This window comes from Maylandia zebra, linkage group LG17 (genome assembly GCF_041146795.1).
Source record: "Maylandia zebra isolate NMK-2024a linkage group LG17, Mzebra_GT3a, whole genome shotgun sequence".
In the NCBI taxonomy this organism is placed as follows: Eukaryota; Metazoa; Chordata; class Actinopteri; order Cichliformes; family Cichlidae; genus Maylandia; species Maylandia zebra.
Genome location: NC_135183.1, coordinates 7,765,707 through 7,788,307, shown reverse-complemented (window position 1 = coordinate 7,788,307; position 22,601 = coordinate 7,765,707). Strand labels below are relative to the sequence as shown.

General features: G+C 44.5%; 1 protein-coding gene across 2 annotated transcripts in view; it reads left to right on the top strand.

The window, feature by feature from the left end:
- Positions 1-22,601, top strand: part of LOC101470646 (ephrin type-B receptor 1) — a 145,863-nt gene that overhangs the window by 67,683 nt on the left and 55,579 nt on the right. For both annotated transcript variants that reach the window (XR_013093803.1, XM_004562113.4), the window contains exons 7-9: positions 44-306; positions 12,423-12,498; positions 13,926-14,050. Coding sequence is in view for 1 of the 2 variants with exons in the window: in XM_004562113.4 (XP_004562170.1) it covers positions 44-306; positions 12,423-12,498; positions 13,926-14,050 (464 nt within the window). In the remaining variant the exon portion in view is untranslated. The remainder of the gene's footprint in view (positions 1-43; positions 307-12,422; positions 12,499-13,925; positions 14,051-22,601) is intronic.

Sequence of the window (22,601 nt, the reverse complement as noted above, 5' to 3'; positions counted from 1 at the left end):
TAAACAGGTGACATTCCCTCTCACTCGTTATTTTTCTTTCCAGGTGTCCCTTCAGCTCCTCGCAATGTGGTCTCAGTGGTCAACCAGACATCGGTGATGTTGGAGTGGCACTCACCACGTGACACTGGACACCGCGACGACTTGTCGTATAATTTGTTGTGTCGCCGATGCCACAGCAATGAGCGTCGGGCTTGTCAGCCATGTGATGACAGCGTGGTGTTTGTTCCAGGCAAACAGGCGTTAAAGGAAACAAGGGTTGAGATCAGCAAGCTGCGGGCCCACACGTCGTACACCTTTGACATACAGGTTTGTCCACAGACGGAGGGCTGCCTCCCTTTTTCATGCTTTGTTTGTGCTGTGAAGAGATTTGTTGAGTGTTTACAACAGTGAAAAATCTATTTTGTGTATATCAAACAGGCACTTCGTGTAGGCCTAGACTCATTGTCAGTTAGTGGGAGTTGCATTCATGCTGGATTTGCAGCAGTTGCGGTGGACTCCAGAGGTGTACTAAAAACAGTAAAAATGCATCAAAGAAATTTTCATGCATAGTTCCAACACTCTCCCCAAAATGCCACTATTTAGCAATTTATTGGCCACATGACTCATGCGCCTCATCACACGAGCCAATGTGTCAAAAAAGGAGTTGACTCTGTTTATTAAGGCACACTGCCACGAGATTTAAATACGTGGGATTGTCCACCATTTCGTTTCAGAACTCAAGAAGCTTCTGGGATAAGAGATTAAACATCTTCAAGAAACTTAAAGAATCCAGTCACTTTCTTTCCAAGCTCCTTAGAATACCATGACATGGATGACTGAGAACCTACACAGACATTTCACAGCAAATGTGATGTTGATATTTTACTGTATTTTAGTTGTATTTTTTTGTCCACTGTCAAGAACAGCAAAAGTTAGTACTTAAAAAAAGTAGTTATGCTTATTACCCACTTTAAAAACAACCTTGCTGTCAGCTATTTTTTGAAATGCAAATATTAACCATAATGCTCAAGGTTACTGAGGCTACATAGATGCTTGCTGACATGCAGGCTTTTATGCACAATCTGCAGTTATAACTCTCAACTTACAGGGTCACCCTGAAGTCTATAAAACCAGTACAATTGTGTCCCTTCAATCTTCTGCCATCTGCCTCATTTCCCATACACGTAAGTCTAAAATCAAGGCCAGTGGTATTAGAATTCAGTTCAATGAGTTCAATGACTCTACTAACTAGAGGTGGCTATTTTTTAAAAATAGAATCCAATCCCTGACTATATGAATAGTGTGGCCCATCTGTTGCGGGATGAATATGTCAATATTGATGAACGATAAATTTAGTCATTAAATCAATGTGCCCATATGTCTACTCGTCTTTTCATCCCATGCATTGAAATTTTTCCCCGTTATCATGAGAAACAGGGAGCATATGGGGGGGAAGCTGTACTGTTTGGTGAGAGCACCTACTACTAGAGGTGGGCAAGCATCGATACTATCGATACTAATCCATTAGGTACCAACCGGATCAATACAACACGATAGGATTGATATTTTGTATCTGTCCTCTAAGTTCAATATGTAGTCCACTGAATTGTTTTAAATAAAAATTCATTAGAAATTCTTCTCTTGGATTTTGTTTCTGGGATCTGCTGGAACCACTCACCTAGCTTGTGGGTCACTGCACCGAGTGCTCTGATTACCCCTGGGACCACTGTTACTTTCACACTCCACATCTTCTTGAGTTCTTCTCTTAGCCCTTGATACGTCTGTTCCTTTGTTCCTTTTTCCTGATGTTGTTATCACTTGGTATAGCTAATTCTATCTGTCTCAGGAATCTTTACACAGCCTGCACCTGGTGTCTTGCCTGGCGGGATAGACCCCAGCCTCCAGGGATCTTGTACTTAGATCTTGTTCCTGTGCTGCCATGATCAGTTCCTCTGTACTGTCTTTCAGACCAGCTTTGTCCAGCCACTAGTAGGATTTCTGAATGTTAGCTACTTCCTCTATCTGCCAGTGGTACATACCATGCATGGGCCTGTCCTTCCATGGCTCCTCCTCTCCTTTCTTGGGTTTCGTTTACCTGAGGTATTCACTAAGCACGCAGTCGGTTGTGGACATCTTTCTGATTTACTCATGGATGTTTGTTGTCTCATTCTGGACAGTGGTTCTGACAATAACCAGTCCTTGGTCCTTCTTCCTTTCACTTAGCATGCAGTCTCAGGGTGCAGGATTTTGGGTGAAAACCATGCATAGTCAGGAGCTTCCTTGTTTCGATGTCAGTGGCTTCTATGTTCTCCTTTGGCCAGAAGGGTTCTTGATCATGGGCAGGGCGTTGGTGCTGATTGCCCAGGTATTGTTTTTTCCATTCAGCTGACTCCCCAGGACTTGCCTTACCCTCTGCAGGTATTTGGTGTTTGCAGCTTTTCTAGCGACCTCTTCGTGGTTCCCATTTCCCTGTGGGTAGTGCAATCCTCACAGTTCTTCCCTCTCTTTGTTACCATCGAACTACACTTCTCCAGTCCGATTAACATTCCAATGTCGTTGCAGTGAATCGATGTCTTCTTCACTCTTGGCATACAGCTTGATGTCATCCATGTAGAGGAGGCAGCTAACAATTGCTTTATTCCTTAGTCTGGCTCTGTAGCCAGTCTTGTTAATGATCCTAATGAGGGGGATCAGGCCTATCCAGAACAACTATAGGGAAAGGCCATCTCCTTGGTAAACCCTGCACTTGATGGTGACATGTCCAGTTGGATAGTATTATTCGCCACATCCCCATTAAGTTCCTGTTGAAGGTGCTACGGGTCCTGTTGATCTTGTGTAGTTCTAGATATTCCAGGATCTGGAGCTGGTCTTTCAGTTGGTCTTTCAGTCTCGGTCTCTGGTATTTCTTGGTCTCTGCCAATTCCTTTCTGTGCCCTGCTCATGTGTTGAGCAATGTCCTTGTTCATATTAGTCGCTATGATGCCTGACATCATGTGGTACTGAGGCAGGTTATTGATTGGATGGGCACGGTTCTTTCTGGGGATCCTTGGGGATCAGGACTCCCTGGCCTTCATTTAGTCATATTGGGTATCTCTTGTCGATTAGCAGTTGGTTCATTTGTGCTACCAGACGTTCATGGAGTGAAGTCAGCTTTTTCAGCCAGTGAGCTTGAATTATGTTGGGGCCTGGTGTTGTCCAATACTTCATACTGGAGACCCTTTCTTTGATGTCTGCCACTGTGATGATTACTGGATCCTATTCAGGGAGATTGCTGTGGTTGTGCTGTGGGTTGCGTTCTTCTCCCATATGCTCTTCCAGTATTGCTCTGTCTTCAGTCTTCGTGGGGCTATTCTTACATAGCCATAACAAGACTGGAGGTGGGGCAGTGTCGCACTGTTTCCTTGGTTTATTCTCCTGATTTCCATCTCTCTGGTATTCCCGTTCAAGCGAGTGGTGACAGTCTAGGGAGGCTTACTGGATACAGATGCCCTGGTCAGGCATTGAACCTCTGAAGTTCAAAAGACGTGTAGTGTTACTAATGTGTGCTAGCTACCATTTTCCAGGGCCAGATCAAATGTGCACATTTACCCAAACTACACACGGTAATTACTTCTAATTCGCTCACTTCCAAATTTGCCTTTCTACACAACTTAATTAGTTCTGATTGGCTCTCGTCTGTCCTGAATATTTTCATATTATGTTCTTTTGTTGATGAAAGTGTTGGCTCATATAATCATAGTTTTTGTCCTCGTGCATTAGTTTGTTGTTTGATATTGTCTTGTTTTAAGCAAAGAAAAAAGGTTGTTGACGAAAACTATGACGTAAATTAACACTGGTTTTACCACAATTCAACCATGCATGAAAACGTACTAACTACTCTAATAACACAAAGTTTTGAGGCAAAGTAAGATGTGCCTTTTATAGTCTTGATAGGAGGTACTATTTGATTAAGGGACACAGAATAAATAGAGCTTGGAGTAAGTCATTAGTAATTGCCAGCCTTTATTTGCTATGACTGAAGACATTGTTCAACCATCAAAATGATTAGTTGAGCTCATGACAAATATAATATGTGGCAGCTAATTAGATGGTCTTTAAAAAGCACTCCCAACCTGTTAATTGTGTCTCAGTGTTGGTGAGATGAAACACATTTGGAGATCTTAAAGCTTCGCAAAGGGACTAGCAGAATTTTTATTCCCTGATATTAAACTAGCTTCTTGTTTCTGATACCTAACTGACTACTAAACCACAGCAAGTGCCCAATAACAGATTAACAGCTGTAACTGGGAGAGCTGGGTCTCTGTATTTTTGTGCATGTTAAAGTTTAAATGACGCAGATACTGCATACACAAGAAAAGAGTGTGTCAGATGTTTTTTAAGCCTCTAAATAATTTACATCCATCTATTTTTCTTCCGCTTATCTAATTCTGATTCGTTGGGGTGGATGGGCCGGAGCCTATCCCAGCTGCCACAGGGTGAGAGGATGGGGCCAATATAGCCTGAACTCTCTTAACCAAGCTTTCTTTAAGTGGTCATCGGGAATAGTTCTTCAGGCTTCTTGAAGAACATTACACAGCCTTTCTTTGGATATTGTTGCAGAATTTTTTCTCCCCATTTCTTAAAGACATGACTGTCAAATATTCTATCTAAAGAAAAACATGAAAGTATCACTGTGAATATCACGAGAGAGTCTGGTTCCTTAGATCTACAGGGTGGGCCATTTATATGGATACACCATAATAAAATGGGAATGGTTGGTGATATTAAAGTCCTGTTTGTGACACATTAGTATATGTGAGGGGGCAAACTCCTCAAGATGGGTGGTGACCATGATGGCCATTTAGAAGTCAGCCATCTTGGATACAACTTTTGTTTTTTCAATAGGAAGAGGGCCATGTGACACATCAAACTTATTGGTAATGTCACAAGAAAAACAATGGTGTGCTTGGTTTCAACGTAACTTTATTCTTTCATGAGTTATATACAAGTTTCTGACCACTTATAAGATGTGTTCAATGTGCTGCCCATTGTGTTGGATTGTCAATGCAACCCTCTTCTCCCACTCTTCACACACTGATAGCAACACCGCAGGAGAAATGCCAGCACAGCCATCCAGTATCCGTAGTTTCAGGTGCTGCACATCTCGTATCTTCACACCATAGACATTGCCTTCAGATGACCCCAAAGATAAAAGTCTAAGGGGGTCAGATCGGGAGACCTTGGGAGCCATTCAACAGGCCCACGACGACCAATCCACTTTCCAGGAAACTGTTCATCTAGGAATGCTCGGACCTGGCACCCATAATGTGGTGGTGCACCACATTATTTTCTTGCTGGAAAAACTCAGGGAACGTGCCAGCTTCAGTGCACAAAGAGGGAAACACATCATCATGTAGTAATTTCAAATATCCAGTGGCCTTGAGGTTTCCATTGATGAAGAATGGACCCACTATCGTTGTACCCCATATACCACACCATACATCACTTTTGTTGTTCCAACAGTCTTGGGGGGGATCCATCCAATGTGGGTTAGTGTCAGACCAATAGCGGTGGTTTTGTTTGTTAACTTCACCATTCACATAAAAGTTTGCCTCATTACTAAACAAAATCTTCTGCATGAACTGAGGGTCCTGTTCCAATTTTTGTTTTGCCCATTCTGCAAATTCTGTGCGCCGATCTGGGTCATCCTCGTTGAGATGCTGCAGTAGCTGGAGTTTGTAAGGGTGCCATTTGTGTGTAGCTAATATCCGCCGAAGGGATGTTCGACTAATGCCACTCTCAAGTGACATGCGGCAAGTGCTACGCTGTGGGCTCTTGCTGAATGAAGCTAGGACAGCCACTGATGTTTCTTCATTAGTGACAGTTTTCTTGCGTTCACATTTTGGCAAATCCAACACTGAACCAGTTTCACGAAACTCAGCAAGCAGTTTGCTAACTGTAGCATGGGAGATGGGTGGTCCCGTAGGGTGTCTTGCATTGAAATCTGCTTCAGTGACCCGGTTACTGCGTTCACCAGATATCAACACAATTTCGATCTGCTCCTCACGTGTTAACCTCTTCGACATGTCAATGGCTGTGAACAAAGAGAAACTTGTAAATAACTCATGAAAGAATAAAGTTACGTTGAAACCAAGCATACCATTGTTTTTCTTGTGACATTACCAATAAGTTTGATGTGTCACATGGCCCCCTTCCTATTGAAAAAACAAAAGTTGTATCCAAGATGGCTGACTTCTAAATGGCCATCATGGTCACCACCCATATTGAGGAGTTTGCCCCCTCACATATACTAATGTGCCACCAACAGGACTTTAATATCATCAACCATTCCCATTTTATTATGGTGTATCAGAATCAGAAAGGGTTTTATTGCCAAATGTTGAGCAGGTTTACAACATTAGGAAATTGCTGCGGTGCTTCAGTGCAAACATACTGTCATAAATTACGCTTAAATAGACATGAAAATAAAAATAAGAATAAGAATTAAAAGTGCTAAGTAGATAGATATATACATGAGTGCAGGTGGTGATCAGTGCCAAACATGGAATGATGCAGTGATCACAGCGTAGGGTCATGTGTTAGTGGTGGGAACAGTCATACGCTTATTGTTCATGTGTCCAACAGCAGAGGGGAAGAAACTGTTCTTATGGCGAGAGGTTCTGGTGCGAATGGACCGGAGCCTCCTGCCTGAGGGGAGCAGGTCAAACAGACTGTGTCCAGGGTGAGAAGGGTCAGCTGAGATCCGAGCTGCACGCCGCAATGTCCTGGAGGTGTACAGGTCCTGCAAAGATGGGAGTCTGCAGCCAATCACCTTCTCAGCAGAGCGCACAACACGCTGCAGTCTCTGTTTGTCCCTGATAGTAGCTCTAGCGTACCACACGGTGATGGAGGAGGTGAGGATGGACTCGATGATTGCAGTGGAGAATTGCATCATCGTCCGTGTTGGCAGGTTGAATTTCTTCAGCTCCCTCAGGAAGTACATCCTCTGCTGGGCTTTCTTAATGACGGAGGTGATGGTGGGCTCCCACTTCAGGTCCTGGGTGATGGTGGTACCCAGGAAGCGGAATGAGTCCACAGAGGTGATGGGGGTGTCAGTCAGGATGATGGGGGGGAGTGGGGCTGTGTGCTTCCTGAAGTCCAGAATAATCTCCACTGTCTTCTGGGCATTCAGCACCAGGTTGTTGTGGCTGCACCAGGACACCAGACGTTCAACCTCCCTCCTGTAGGCAGACTCATCCCCGTCCGAGATGAGTCCAATAACGGTGGTGTCATCTGCAAACTTGATTAGCTTGACAGACTGGTGGGTGGAGGTGCAGTAGTTGGTGTACAGGGAGAAGAGCAGAGGAGAAAGAACACAGCCCTGAGGGGAGCCGGTGCTGATGGTCCGGGAGTCCGAGACATTCTTTCCCAGCCTCACATGCTGCTTCCTGTCCATCAGGAAGTCAGTGATCCACCAGCAGATGGGATCAGGCACATTCATCTGGGAAAGCTTGCCTTGGAGATGGTCTGGAAGGATGGTGTTGAAGGCAGAGCTGAAGTCCACAAACAGGATCCTGGCGTAGGTTCCTGGGGAGTCCAGATGCTGCAGGATGAAGTGTAGGGCCATGTTGATGGCGTCATCTACAGACCTGTTGGCTCTGTATGCAAACTGCAGTGGGTCCAGGAGGGGGGCCGTGAGGGTCTTGAGATAGGAGAGAACCAGACGCTCAAATGACTTCATGACCACAGATGTCAGAGCCACGGGTCTGTAGTCATTTAATCCAGTGATCCTTGGTTTCTTGGGGACAGGGATTATGGTAGAGGACTTGAAGCAGGCAGGCACATGACATGCCTGCAGTGAGGAGTTGAAAATGCCAGAAAACACTGGGGCCAGCTCGTTTGCACAGTGTCTGAGGGTGGCAGGTGACACACCATCTGGGCCGGGAGCTTTTCGAGCATTCAGACTCTTAAACTGCTTCCTCACACCTGCTTCATGAATATGAAGAGTTGTGGTGGGAGGAGGTGGTGTGAAATCCTCTTTTGTGTGGAGTGAGGAGGGGGGTGTTGTAGGTGAAGTGGTTGAAGGTGGTGATGGCTCTATGGAGGGGGGAGAGGTGGGGGAATGAGTGTCCAAAGTGTCTCTATTGTTGGGGCCGTTGGAGATGTGAAGGCTTCCTTATGGCTCGTCAAAACGGCAGTAAAAGGTGTTAAGGGTGTTGGCCAAGAGCAAGTCATCAGTGGAGTGGGGGGTTTTAGGCTTGTAGTTGGTGATATTCCTAAAACCTTTCCACACAGAGGCCGAGTCATTCTCTGAGATCTGCTGCTGCATCTTCTCAGAGTGCTGATGTTTAGCAATGTCCACTTCTTTAGTGAACCTGTACTTGGCCTCTCTGTAGCAGTCCCTGTCTCCGCTTCTGAACGCCTTTCTCTTTTCCAGCCACAGCTTTTTGAGTTTAGGAGTAAACCAGGGTTTGTCATTGTTATAACTCACCCTGGTGCGTGATGGCACAATGCTGTCCTCACAGAAGTGGATATAGGAAGTGACAGTGTCCGTAAACTCGTCCAAGCTGTTAGAAGCAGCCTTCATTGTGTCCCAGTCTGTAGACTCCAAACACGTGCGAAGCTCCTCCACAGCCTCGTTGCTCCACAGTTTTTTGGTCCTCACGACAGGTTTGGAGAGCTTCAGCCTCTGTCTGTACGCGGGGATTAGGTGGATCATGACGTGGTCAGAAAGTCCGAGTGAATATATATATATATATATATATATATATATATATATATATATATATATATATATATATATATATATATATATATATATATATATATATGGATATATATATCCATATATATGGCCCACCCTGTACTATAATATATATAAAACACCCAGCACGCCCATGCGGGCGGTTTATCCTTCAAGCTCGGGTCCTCTACCAGAGGCCTGGGAGCTTGAGGGTCCTGCGCAGTATCTTAGCTGTTCCCAGGACTGCGCTCTTCTGGACAGAGATCTCCGATGTTGTTCCCGGGATCTGCTGGAGCCACTCGCCTAGCTTGGGAGTCACCGCACCTAGTGCTCCGATTACCACGGGGACCACCGTTACCTTCACCCTCCACATCCTCTCGAGCTCTTCTCTGAGCCCTTGGTATTTCTCCAGCTTCTCGTGTTCCTTCTTCCTGATATTGCTGTCATTCGGAACCGCTACATCGATCACTACGGCCGTCTTCTTCTGTTTGTCTACCACCACTATGTCCGGTTGGTTAGCCACCACCATTTTGTCCGTCTGTATCTGGAAGTCCCACAGGATCTTAGCTCGGCCATTCTCCACCACCCTTGGGGGCATCTCCCGTTTTGACCTCGGGACTTCCAGGTTATACTCGGCACAGATGTTCCTGTACACTATGCCGGCCACTTGGTTATGGCGTTCCATGTATGCCTTGCCTGCTAGCATCTTGCACCCTGCTGTTATGTGCTGGATTGTCTCTGGGGCATCTTTACACAGCCTGCACCTGGGGTCTTGCCTGGTGTGATAGACCCCAGCCTCTATGGATCTTGTGCTCAGAGCTTGTTCTTGTGCTGCCATGATTAGTGCCTCTGTGCTGTCTTTCAGTCCAGCTTTGTCCAGCCACTGGTAGGATTTCTGGATATCAGCCACCTCCTCTATCTGCCGGTGGTACATACCGTGCAGGGGCCTGTCCTTCCATGATGGTTCCTCGTCTCCCTCCTCTTTCTTGGGTTTCTGCTGCCTGAGGTATTCACTGAGCACTCGGTCAGTTGGGGCCATCTTCCCAATGTATTCTTGGATGTTCGTTGTCTCATCCTGGACTGTGGTGCTGACACTCACCAGTCCCCGGCCCCCTTCCTTCCGCTTAGCGTACAGCCTGAGGGTGCTGGACTTGGGGTGAAACCCTCCATGCATAGTAAGGAGCTTTCTTGTCTTTATGTCAGTGGCTTCTATCTCCTCCTTTGGCCAGCCTATTACCCCAGCAGGGTACCTGATCACGGGCAGGGCGTACGTGTTGATGGCCCGGATCTTGTTCTTACCATTCAGCTGACTCCTCAGGACTTGCCTGACCCTCTGCAGGTACTTGGTGGTTGCAGCTTTTCTAGCGGCCTCTTCATGGTTCCCATTCGCCTGCGGGATCCCCAAGTACTTGTAACTGTCCTCTATGTCTGCAATGTTGCCTTCTGGTAGTTCAATCCCCTCAGTTCTGACTACCTTCCCTCTCTTTGTTACCATCCGACTACACTTCTCCAGTCCGAACGACATTCCAATGTCATTGCTGTATAGCCTGGTAGTGTGGATCAGTGAATCGATGTCTCGTTCACTCTTGGCATACAGCTTGATGTCATCCATGTACAGGAGGTGGCTGACAACTGCTCCGTTCCGTAGTCGGTATCCGTAGCCAGTCTTGTTAATGATCTCACTGAGGGAGTTCAGGCCTATGCAGAACAGCAGTGGGGACAGAGCATCTCCTTGGTAGATCCCGCACTTGATGGTGACTTGTGCTATGGGCTTGGAGTTGGCCTCTAGTGTTGTACGCCACATCCCCATTGAGTTCCTGATGAAGGCTCTTAGGGTCCCATTGATCTTGTACAATTCTAGGCATTCCAGTATCCAGCTGTGGGGCATTGAGTCATAGGCCTTCTTGTAATCAATCCAGGCAGTGCACAGGTTGGTCAGTCTGGTCTTGCAGTCTCAGCTGATTGTTCTGTCTACCAGTAGCTGGTGTTTTGCGCCTCTGGTATTCTTGCCAATTCCTTTCTGTGTCCCGCTCATGTATTGACCCATGTGCCTGTTCATCTTGGCCGATATGATGCCTGACAGGAGCTTCCATGTAGTACTGAGGCAGGTTATTGGTCGAAACCCATAGCCGGTTACCAAGATTACATGAAGTACCCTCAGAAGGTCTGCTAGATGATGTTAATGCAGCACTACGGGCAATACCTACAACCACGATTACCGACACTAACAAGCTGATCTACAATACGGCAGCAGTGATCAGTGAGATGCTTGGCTACAAGTTGAACAGCGACAAGGGGCAGTACCCTCCATGGAGAAGGAGGCTAGAGGGCAAGATCAAAGTAGCACGGAGGGAGGTTAGCCAACTAACGGAGTTGCAGAAAGGTGCGACAAATAAGGTGCCTAAGAAATACAGCAAGCTGTCCATACCTGAGGCCTTGGAAACTGCCAAGCAAAGACTCACAGCCTTGGCCAGCCGCTTGAGGAGGTACACCAGAGAGATAGAAGGCAGGAGAATAAACCAGCTGTTCTCCACAGAACCAGCAAAGGTGTACTCTCAGTGGCAAGGGAACAATAAGAGAACAGCACCACCAAGGCTGGAGACGGAGCAATACTGGAAGAGCATATGGGAGAAGGATGCAACCCATAACGGCAATGCTCAGTGGCTAGAGGATCTGAGGGCAGACCACAGCGACCTCCCTGAACAGGGTCCAGTAACCATCACAGTGGCAGATATCCAAGAAAGGGTCTCCAGTATGAAGAGTTGGACAGCACCAGGGCCCGACATGGTTCACGCCTACTGGCTGAAGAAGCTGACTGCACTCCACGAGCGTCTGGCAGCACAAATGAACCAGCTGCTAGTTAACGAGAGACACCCGGAATGGCTAACTGAAGGCCGGACGGTCCTGATCCCCAAGGACCCCAAGAAGGGACCGGTCCCCTCCAACTACCGACCAATAACCGACCAATATATATATATATATATATATATATATATATATATATATATATATATGAGAGAGAGAGAAATGAGGGATGGTTTAAGGTTGTTGCACAGTAGTGTATTTCCAATTATTTTGTGGAGTTGCAGGTTATCATACCCTTGTAGATTACCTCATCTACTGTATAGCATTTCACTACAAAGCACACTACGATTTCTCCTACTGTGCACTCAGTCTAACCAAGTTACTGCTACACTGCAGCAGTACTATCATGTTTTTCATACTCACCTGACAAGCCTTAACTGTTTTAACATTATAAGTGAAACATACAATTTCGCTGCAAAGAAAAATGTGTGATTCTATCTATCAGAATCAGGCAGCCATACTTTCTAGGTCTCAAAGAAATGCATGAATCTGAGGTTTCCCTTATAATACTCAACATGTAATATAGTTAATGCTTTTGACAGTTGAACTTGTTAGCTTTGCTATTTTCATATGATTCTGGGGCATTAAACTTAGCTACTCTTAGCTTGCCAAATTTTACTAGCACCATTTGTCATTTCAGGCAAAAAACAACAGCGGTTGCTAGCTAAAATTGAGAAGCTAAAGGTAAATCATGTGCTAGTTGTTCAAGCTATCAGCCACCATTATTATTGTTAAACAGATGCATTGCTTGAATGGAAAGGCACCAAGAGCTATGAAGAGATGGGGGTGGAGAACTCAGTTCAAATAACTATTAACTTTAATGTCTGAGGGTGGAATAACCATTACTTTTCTATAGGCAGTCAATGGAGTCTCCAACAAGAGCCCTTACCCCGCCCAACAACTGTCAATCAACATTACAACCAATCAGGCTGGTAAGTTGGGAGAGCAATGACTCTTTGCGTGTGTGTGTGTGTGTGTGTGTAAGCATCTGTGTGTGTGCTAGCATACCCCGGGGAACTGTGGATTATGTGAGGGAGGGATGGCCGGAGAGATAAAGGAAATTGAGCTACAGCCTTTTAATTCATAAAACATGTTATGTGCTTGTCATCGCTCTGCCTGTTCTCGCTCTCCTTCCCCTTTCTCTCTCTTTCTTTCCTGCTCATCCACAGCTTTCATCGCTTTTCCTCCCCCTCCCTCAATTCTGCTTTTCTCAGCTTTCTCCCCCCTTTCCCTGCTTTCCTCACCCTAGGTCTCCCTCAGTATAATTCTTAGAGGCCATAAAGTGAGTGAGTTATTACTCCATCAATACTTTATGGAGACAGACACAAGTGATATTTCCACTGCTACCCAAATTTAGATTTAAAAGCCGCTTTGCTATGGAAAAACACATCATTTACCTCATCTACAGCACCCCTGGCTAATTCCTAATCGAAACATGATCCATTGTCACCCTGCCGTTTTCTGAGCGCATTTGTTACCGCTGTCGGATGCGAGGCTCTCTTATCTCTGAAATCTTTTAGGACTCAACAAAAACTGATTTATTTTTCAGGTTGACTGCACTGGGGGAGATTTTTAAATTATGCAATAGCTTTTGAGTGTATTTCATTGGACTTTAGGATGTAAAACTCAACACTGTGTATGTGTGTGTGTGTGGGGGGGGGGGGGCTCAATTGTGGCTATGTGAGGAAAAAAAAGACTGTGGGGTTTTCAGGTGACAGATCGCTCATGCTGTCAAATTATTTCTCCAGCAGAAGTATACACCTCTTGAGGCATCATAGCATTTACTGTGCGTTATAGCTGCTGTATGAAATTATGGTGACTCAGCTGTGTAAGATGCATACAGTCTATTTAGGATATAATGGCTTTCAGCAGAATCCCCATAAAACCAAGAAGACAAATTCTCTTGAGGTTTTTTGTCCTTTAAAACACTAATTTAATTAAATTTAAAACAGTGTAGTACATCTCCAGATGCTGTGTGATATTAGTCTTCTTCTCGCCTCATATTTCCACTTGAGACTATCAAAGCACAAAAGTGATGAAAGCCATCACATAAAACGATCCAGAAGCTGAACCATGAAATACATTACAGCCAACAGCTTCTCGTTCCCAAAATTATGGGTTAAAAATGCATCGCAGACATAGCTCTTGTTTCCCCATCAGTGACAAGTGCAGTAATTTGTTTTCATGAGCTTGGAAGAGGAAACATTTTTCTCCTTTGAGTGCAAATAATCTTTGGCAATATGTCATTAAACTCTGTATTTCCATATTTATGGTGTTTAAACATGCTAGCAAGTCTTTTAACTGCCTAATTGATTGTGTATTCTTGTGTGCGTATGTATGTGTGTGCGCTTTTTATCAGCTCCCTCAGCAGTTCCCATAATGCACCAAGTGAGCTCAACAAGTCGCAGTTTCTCGTTGTCATGGCCACCGCCCGAACAGCCCAATGGAATTATCCTCGACTACGAGATACGATACTATGACAAGGTAGGGTGGGATGATAAATGTCTGTGTTTGTCTCTGTGTCTGTGCTTTTTGGTGCTATAGTCGCTGGCAGTAACTCATTAGTCAATAAAGCAGGCAAATCAATATCAACTTCATCAGAGTCATCCATTATCAGGACTGTTACTAAAGACCAGCAGGATTCTCACTTCTGCACAAACACCTCAGCCATTAAGAACTTGAATAAAAGTAACACCAACCATTTTGGTAAAACTACACATATAGTTCTGTGCAAAAAGTTATGAGCCACCACTGCGTACTTTATATTTTGCTTCCAAGAAACCCAAAAGTTCTTGTAATTTTTAAAAATGGTCCTCAGATGCTTTCTTTTTTCTCTGAACACTGTTTTTTCACTCATTTTTAGTCCAGTCCTTATACCTGACCATTTTTAGAGAAATGAATAGCACAAGCACCCAATTAACTTGTGGGGATAGGTTAATTGGATAATCCAAATTGCCACTAGGTGTGAATGTGCGAGTGAATGTGAGTGTGAATGGTTGTCTGTCCCTATGTGTTAGCCCTGCGACAGACTGGCGACCTGCCCAGGGTGTACCCTGCCTCTCGCCCTATGACAGCTGGGATAGGCTCCAGCGCCCCCCGCGACCCTGAAAAGGATAAGCGGAAGCGAATGGATGGATGGATGGATGGATGAATAGCACCTAATTAAAGGCATTAACCAGTGTTGTGTCTACACATAACAGACAACTTATCAAAAAAACATTTTTAATTTTATCTTTAGGCACTGTGTTACCAGCAACCTGTCACAAAACAGACACTTTGATAGGCATACAATAATATTTTTGTACTAACAAGGTGATTGTCAAAGAGATATTAGCTAAAAACTTGGCATGTGACAACACGGTGTGTAGTGTGTCGTTGAAACATTTGAGGAAACTGGACAAACAGAGGACAGAAGGAGTGTCAGATCTTAAAAACTGTCTGCAGTGAAAAATGTCTGAATGCTATGTCCTTAAGAAACAGGAAAAAGTCCAACAAAGATCTAATCAGAGAAATGCATCTTCCTCTTCAGCTGATCCATTAGCAGTTCACTGAAGCTTCATCAGAAATGGTCTCGGTGGAAGAGTGGCTTTCAATTAGCCAAAAAAATGATGAAGCCAGGAGTCCGCTGTTCTAGTTGCTCTAGTGACCCTTGAACCCCCTCTAGCCATCGATCTGGTGGGTAACAGACGTCTCCGAAAAGGTCGGAGCACTTTTACAAATATGCGATATGTGATGTCTTGATAAACCAAGCAGATATTTGAAGTTTACACAGCTACATTAAAATATGTTAAAAGTTTATTTTGTGACCCAGAAAGAGTAATAAGAGTAATAATAAAACTAAGTAGCTGCAGCCATTATTATTATTTTGTTTCTCAAAGGTTATTTTTGGCGATCGTGGCTCAAGAGTTGGGAGTTCGCCTTGTAATCGCCTTGTAATCGGAAGGTTGCCGGTTCGAGCCCCGGCTCGGACAGTCTCGGTCGTTGTGTCCTTGGGCAAGACACTTCACCCGTTGCCTACTGGTGGTGGTCAGAGGGCCCGGTGGCGCCAGTGTCCGGCAGCCTCACCTCTGTCAGTGCGCCCCAGGGTGGCTGTGGCTACAATGTAGCTTGCCATCACCAGTGTGTGAATGTGTGTGTGAATGGGTGGATGACTGGATATGTAAAGCGCTTTGGGGTCCTTAGGGACTAGTAAAGCGCTATATAAATACAGGCCATTTACCATTTTTTGACCTGGATACAAATGCAGTCCAACCAATGGGATTGTTTGTCCCGCCTTGTTTTTCATGTTTGGTTGCGCTGCTAAGGCTGCTTAGACCACACGCGCCATAGCAGTACCTGTGGGGAAAACGTGGTAGCTGTTGAAACAGCGAAGCTGTTGGTGTCTGCTTGATTAGCCGCCAGATTTGGATAGCCGAAGCTAGTTTTATGAATACGAAGTGCTTTGCACTGGTGAGTAACGAAACTGTTATAGCCGCTGATCGGCATCCTGAAATGTTAATGTTGTTCGCTTCAAAAAACAAACGCTAATGGTGACGGTACTATGCAAGTAGCTAGCGAGTGTGCTAAACGCTCACTCCCGTTGTTAAGCGTTAGTTGAGAACTTATTAGCTGTTGTTAGGTTAAGGAAAAAACAGTATGTCTATCTGTTGTATTGAAATGTTTTATTGTGTTACTTTTATTCATCACTGTTGTTACTTGACCGTGAGCAGAGTATATTGAGTTTGCTGCTTTTAATGAGCAGTGTGAATTGCTTTAATGATTGGTGATAGCTACATTGCCATGTAATGAAAACGTTTAGAATTTGATTAGTTGTGCAACATTAGAAATTGAAACACATTTTGTTCATGATTTATACTTTAAACAGAAGTGTTAGTTAAGTGTGAACCATGTTCATTTGAAGTAATTCTGACCTCACTCTTAGGTCAGGTTTTTTGAGTTGGAGAAAGGAGCCGAGACTCCTCGGAGAACATTGGATTACAGACTTTGTGGAAATCCGCAGAAGAGGAATAATTTTCCATTGCAATGGATGGCGAGCCACAGCCCATTTGGAATTGAATCTTGAAGTCTGGTTGCCTGAACTGTGGTAGGACAAAACAGTGCAAACCATACATCGATCGTGGACTGAACTCACACCAATAACTCACCAGATCACCAAACAGGCCTGATCTGGATCCTATTGACACTTTAAAAGACCCGGGTCTAACATTCTTTTCTTTTTTATTTTGGGTATCTGTGCGCGCACACACAATTTTGGTTGTTATTGTAAAGGCAATACAGTGCACAAATTTCAAATACAGTTGAACTATTGCTTCATCATTTGCAGTTGTGTTTTCATTGTGGTTACCCATCCTCTGGGCTCCTGTCGTTCCTGAAATCTTCTGATTTGCCCATTGTTTATATATTTTGTTACATACTGGTTACACAAGAGCTGAATTTTTCAGCATGAAAATGATCGCAAACACACTACTAGTGCAGTAGAAACCCAGATAGAAAACAAAAAGGCACATAATGGATTGGCCTCCCTAACATCATTAAAGCAATGTGGGATCATCCCAGAAGAGAGTAGAACAAAAGGCAGTCCTTCAAGAAGCTTAGGGAACTATTCCTGAAGGCTGCTTAAAGAAATGATAAGAAAGCTTGCCCAAAACAGTCTGTGTTGAAGACTAATGGCGATCATATGAAATGACTTGACTTTCAAGCTGGTTACATTTATATAAACTCTGATTTTGTCTTAAATACTGTATTTCTATGGATGTTTCTGCATGTTTCAATAAATCCCTACACCGATTTCACATTTTCCTAGCAAAATATAGACTCACGCACAGCACTGCACTTTCTGCTTTTTTACTAGGGGCTCTTAATGGTTTCACATATGTTACAGTGTCCGCTGTCACTAATAGTGTTCTATTGTTTGCTGGGTGTGAGATCATTTCCTAGATTTATCTTGCTCACCGTGGTGATGTAGAGTTCAAGTTCCCATCTTCATCAACAATAAAGCATTAATTATAAACACACATCAGGAGCTCACAGAAGTGTTGTTGCTAGGTAGATATTGTATGTGCTACCTTATGTTTCCAGATTTAGTCCCTTGGAAAACACAAAAAACAGCAAACAAAAAACAAACAAAAAACATGTTACTGAAAGAAATTAGATGTGTTTAATATTAATAAGGAGGAGAGGCTGATAGCAATTTTAAAATATTCACCAAAAAAAGAATAGTTAGGGCACGGCTAAAGACTAGTCCGTTTAAACCACCACTCCCGATCATATTCCTCTCCAACGCCCGTTCAATCCGTTACAAACTGGATGAAATACGACTGCAGATTGCCACTCGACGGACTTTTAATAACTGTTCGTGCATGATTTTCACTGAAACCTGGCTGGACAGCGCCATTCCCGATGTGGCTATCGATCTAGCAGGCCGCACCGCCTATCGAGCCGACAGGTCTGCGGACTCGGGTAAGAAGACTGGCGGGGGGCTGTGCATCTATATTAACAACCTTTGGTGCACGAACGTCACGGTAACGGAAAAACTGTGCAGTACAGAGGTAGAACTGTTGGTGTTAAAGTGCCGTCCATTCTATCTCCCTCGGGAATTTTCTGCCGTTTACATCTGCGCTGTTTACATTCCACCAGATGCTAATGCTAAGCTAGCGTTAGCACAATTGAGCAGCAGCATCAATAACAGCCTGGTAGCACACCCGGACAGTGTCTTTATTGCGGCTGGGGATTTTAACCACGCGGACCTGAAATCTGTACTTCACAATTTCCACCGTAATGTGAAGTGTGCTACCAGAGGAGATAGAACGTTGGACCAGGTGTACACCAACATGGCGAATGCGTACAGAGCCCAGGCTTATCCCCACCTGGGTCTGTCAGACCATCTCTCCCTTCTGCTACACCCAATATACACACAAAAGATCAAGAGCACTGGGATTACAACCAAAACCGTGAGAACATGGCTGCAGGACGCTATTCCGATGCTTCAGGACTGTTTCCACTGCACAGACTGGGATGTATTCAAGGTGCAGGACACTGACAATCGTGTCGCATTGGACAGTTACACCTCCACTGTCTTGGACTACATCTGTTTCTGTGTGGACAATGTAACAACTTGGAAACGATTCCGTGTGTTCCCTAATAATCCACCCTGGATGACACACGGAGTTCAACAACTTATTCGAACAAGGAACAACGCTTTCAAATCCGGGGACCAGGAGGCATACAGTGCTGCCAGGGCCAACCTGAGAAGAGGCATCAAGACTGCCAAGCAGCAGCACAGGAGGCGTATCGAGGCCAGGTTTGAGAACAACACAAACCCAAGGCAGGTCTGGGAGGGCATCAGGGCTATCACGGACTACAAAAGAAGAACACCATCACCCTCAGCCGACAGTTCTACTCTGGCTGAGGATCTAAATCTCTTTTATGCCCGTTTTGATAGGGAGAACACCGACCCTGTCCCGTCCCCTCTCCCCTCAACCGACCCTGCTCCGGTCCTGAGCACTCATGAGCTGAGGCGTGTGTTCCGGAGCATTAACACCAGGAAGGCGGCCGGGCCGGATGGAGTGCTGGGCCGGGTGCTAAAAGACTGTGCTGCGGACCTGGCGGACGTCTTCACCTCTATATATAACACCTCGTTGTCCTGTTCACTGGTACCATCCTGTTTCAAAGCAGCAACCATCGTTCCCATCCCAAAACAGTCAAATGTCACATGTCTGAACGATTTCAGACCTGTGGCACTCACCCCCATTCCCGCCAAATGCCTGGAGAGACTGGTCATTAAACACATCAGAGCTGCTTTTCCACCATCCCTGGACTCGCACCAGTTTGCATACAGGGAGAACCGGTCAACCGAGGATGCGATCGCCACAGTGCTGCACACATTACTGAAGCACTTGGAACACAGGAACACCTATGCACGGCTCCTCTTTGTAGACTACAGCTCGGCTTTTAATACCATCCGGCCATACAAACTCCGTCCCAAACTCCACCAACTGGGACTTAACTCCTCTCTGTGCAACTGGATTGTGGACTTCCTCACTAACCGTAGACAGAGTGTCAGAGTGGGTAAGAACACCTCTTCCACCCTTGTGGTCAACACCGGTGCCCCTCAGGGGTGTGTTCTGAGCCCTCTGCTATACACTCTCTTCACCCATGACTGTATTTCCTCCTGCGCGTCCAATCTCATTGTTAAGTTTGCAGATGACACTACAGTGCTCGGACTTATATCCAACAATGATGAGACAAACTATAGGACAGAGGTGCAACAACTAGAGTCATGGTGCCACGACAATAACTTGGTCTTAAACACCAAAAAGACCAAGGAGATCATTGTAGATTTCCGGAAGAGGGGCCATAACAACCATCTGCCTCTCTTCATTGGCAGTGAGGCGGTGGAGAGGGTGAGCAGTTTTAAATTCTTGGGGGTAACTGTGACCGAGGACCTGTCCTGGGGCAACCATATCACCTCAGTTGTACAGAAGGCCCAACAGCGCCTCTACTACCTGAGGAGACTGCGGAGCGCACACATTCCCAGATCTCTGATGTTGAACTTCTACAACTGTGCCATCAGCAGCGTTCTGACGTATGGATTTCTAGTGTGGTTCCCCAGCTGCACCAAGGCCGATCAGCAAGCACTCCAGCGGGTGGTGAAAGAAGCTGGCAGAATTATTGGAACAAGTCTGCCAGAGATCAGTAATATCTTCCCCACTCGCTGTCTGAGGAGGGTGCACAGTATCCTGCGGGACCAACATCACCCTGCGCGCCACCTTTTCCATCTGCTGCCCTCAGGGAGAAGGTACAGGTCTATACAGGCCAGAACATCCAGACTGGCCAACAGCCTGTATCCACAGGCTGTGAGGCTCCTGAACTCTCTGCCCCCCTCTCACGGACAATAACCATATCCAACTTCTTAATAGCAATGAACTGGTCTGCATTGGTGCATCATATCTTTATTCTCTTCCCCCTCCTGCCCCCCCCCCCCCCTTTCTTAAATAGATAACTATCATATCTGATATCATATCTCACAGTACAATAATATTGAATGGGTTGCATTGTTGTATTTTGTCATGTTTCTCAGGTCTTTGTCTGAATTTCTACGAACATTATTGCTAAGGATTGTCTTATTGCATTGGAGTCACACTGGGTTAAATATGTACACTTGGGTTTTAAGGGGTATTTATTATTTTCTTCTTTTTTTTGGGTTGTATGGAAGCCCCAAACGCAATTTCATTGTTCTTGACAATGACAATAAATAAATAAATACTAAATACTAGGTACTACATCTATCCAGGAGTTTAAGAAAATAAGGGGGTAGGATAACTCCAGGCAGCGGATGGAAGAGAACCAGTTTTTAAAATTTAATAATTGAAATTTTTTCATCTATCAAAGAGAAGCTTCAAAAGTGTATTGGGTATGGCGATCATTTATACAGGCATGATGTTATGTTTTTAATACTTGACAGAAGATTACGGGCTGTCTGGTAGTTTCATAGACTCCTTGAGAACATCCATCCAACAGCAGCAGACACCATGACAAATGTTTGTGAACGTGTCTGTTCTCCATCATATCGTTCAAGAAACTCAGTACTCAGTACTGCCGTTTTTGTAATACCGTTGTTATTAAATATTTCTTGTCATTTAGTATGAAAACTGCAGCTTGATAAAAATCATCATCACTGGGTTTGGTGGCTGATCAACATGGCAATTATTTCAGGACAGCTGAAGGCAGAAACCTGTCAGCATATTTCTACAATTTATAGCTCTTATAAATGATGTATTTTTGTCTCCCACTCGTGCTGAATGCCTATTCATGTATCATCTTTTATGCAATATTATTTCCTAATAAGTCAGGATTGATCTTAGAGCTACAATGCATATTTAATGGGGCCTGCAGCCATACTGACAGGATTTTACAGTGATGTAGAGCCTTTCTTTTTTCAACCACACATAAATTGTTGATCGTATTTGTGCAGGAAGGATGAGTGTCCATTCATTAACAACTGGCTTTAAAAAGCTGTTTTCAGACAATGAGGACCGCCTCCCTCCAACTCAGCGTTTCACTGAATCGAACACGAACAAAGGGAGTAGTTTGGGCTGCTGCAGCTTTGTTATCGGTAACATGCAATATAAGATCAAATTAGGATTTGTGAAGATGAAAATTAAATCAACCATTAGGCTAATCAGGAGCAGTAAGAGCTCATGCTGATCTTGGGAGTCTCAAGCAGCTAATTCTTTAGTCTTTACTGAAAACTTTAGAAGACAAATGGACAGTAATTTAGACAAATTTCCCCAAAACCTTTCCAGCTAATCCGATCCTAGCTGAAATATTAAATATTTAGGTAGCCACACAAGACGGCGATATCTTTTGTTGCTGTTTTACAGGAAAATATTCATTGGCAGTCATGTATACAGCTCCGATGCATTTATTCAATTTACTGCTTATGTTGTTTTGTCTGTTCCAAAGTCTGCGAGGCGGGATATCATAGTGTTTGTAGACTGCAGCCGCTAATATTTCTCTATTGTTTGCTGAGTAAGATGGTGTCCTAGATTCATCTCCTCAGCATTCTCTGTTGCTGTGGGCTTCAGGTCTCTCCGTGGACCTCAGTACATGCCCGAAGTCAGCACAGAGCACTGATATTACATAGTTACCTTTATCTTAAAAGGGCAAAGCCTTTCACCTAGGGCTGAACGATTATGGAAAATAATCTAATTGCGATTTTTTGCCCCAATATTGCGATTGCGATGCGATATGCGATTATTTTTTAAGGTCTTTGTCTTCTGTATTATTAAACAAAGACAAGCAATACATCATATAGTATGGCCAATACTATATTACATTAATTTTAAACTGTTCTTTCCTGGAAGACAGACCTCTGTTATGATGACATGAGGTGATGCATGAATTGATGACTGACATTTTTATTTAACTTCTTCAATCACAACAGTATATTTGAACATACACAATAGTTTATTTTTAGCTTACAAACATCTGAGCATAAAGTGCTGACAAGGAACCCTGGTGTAAACATTAAAAT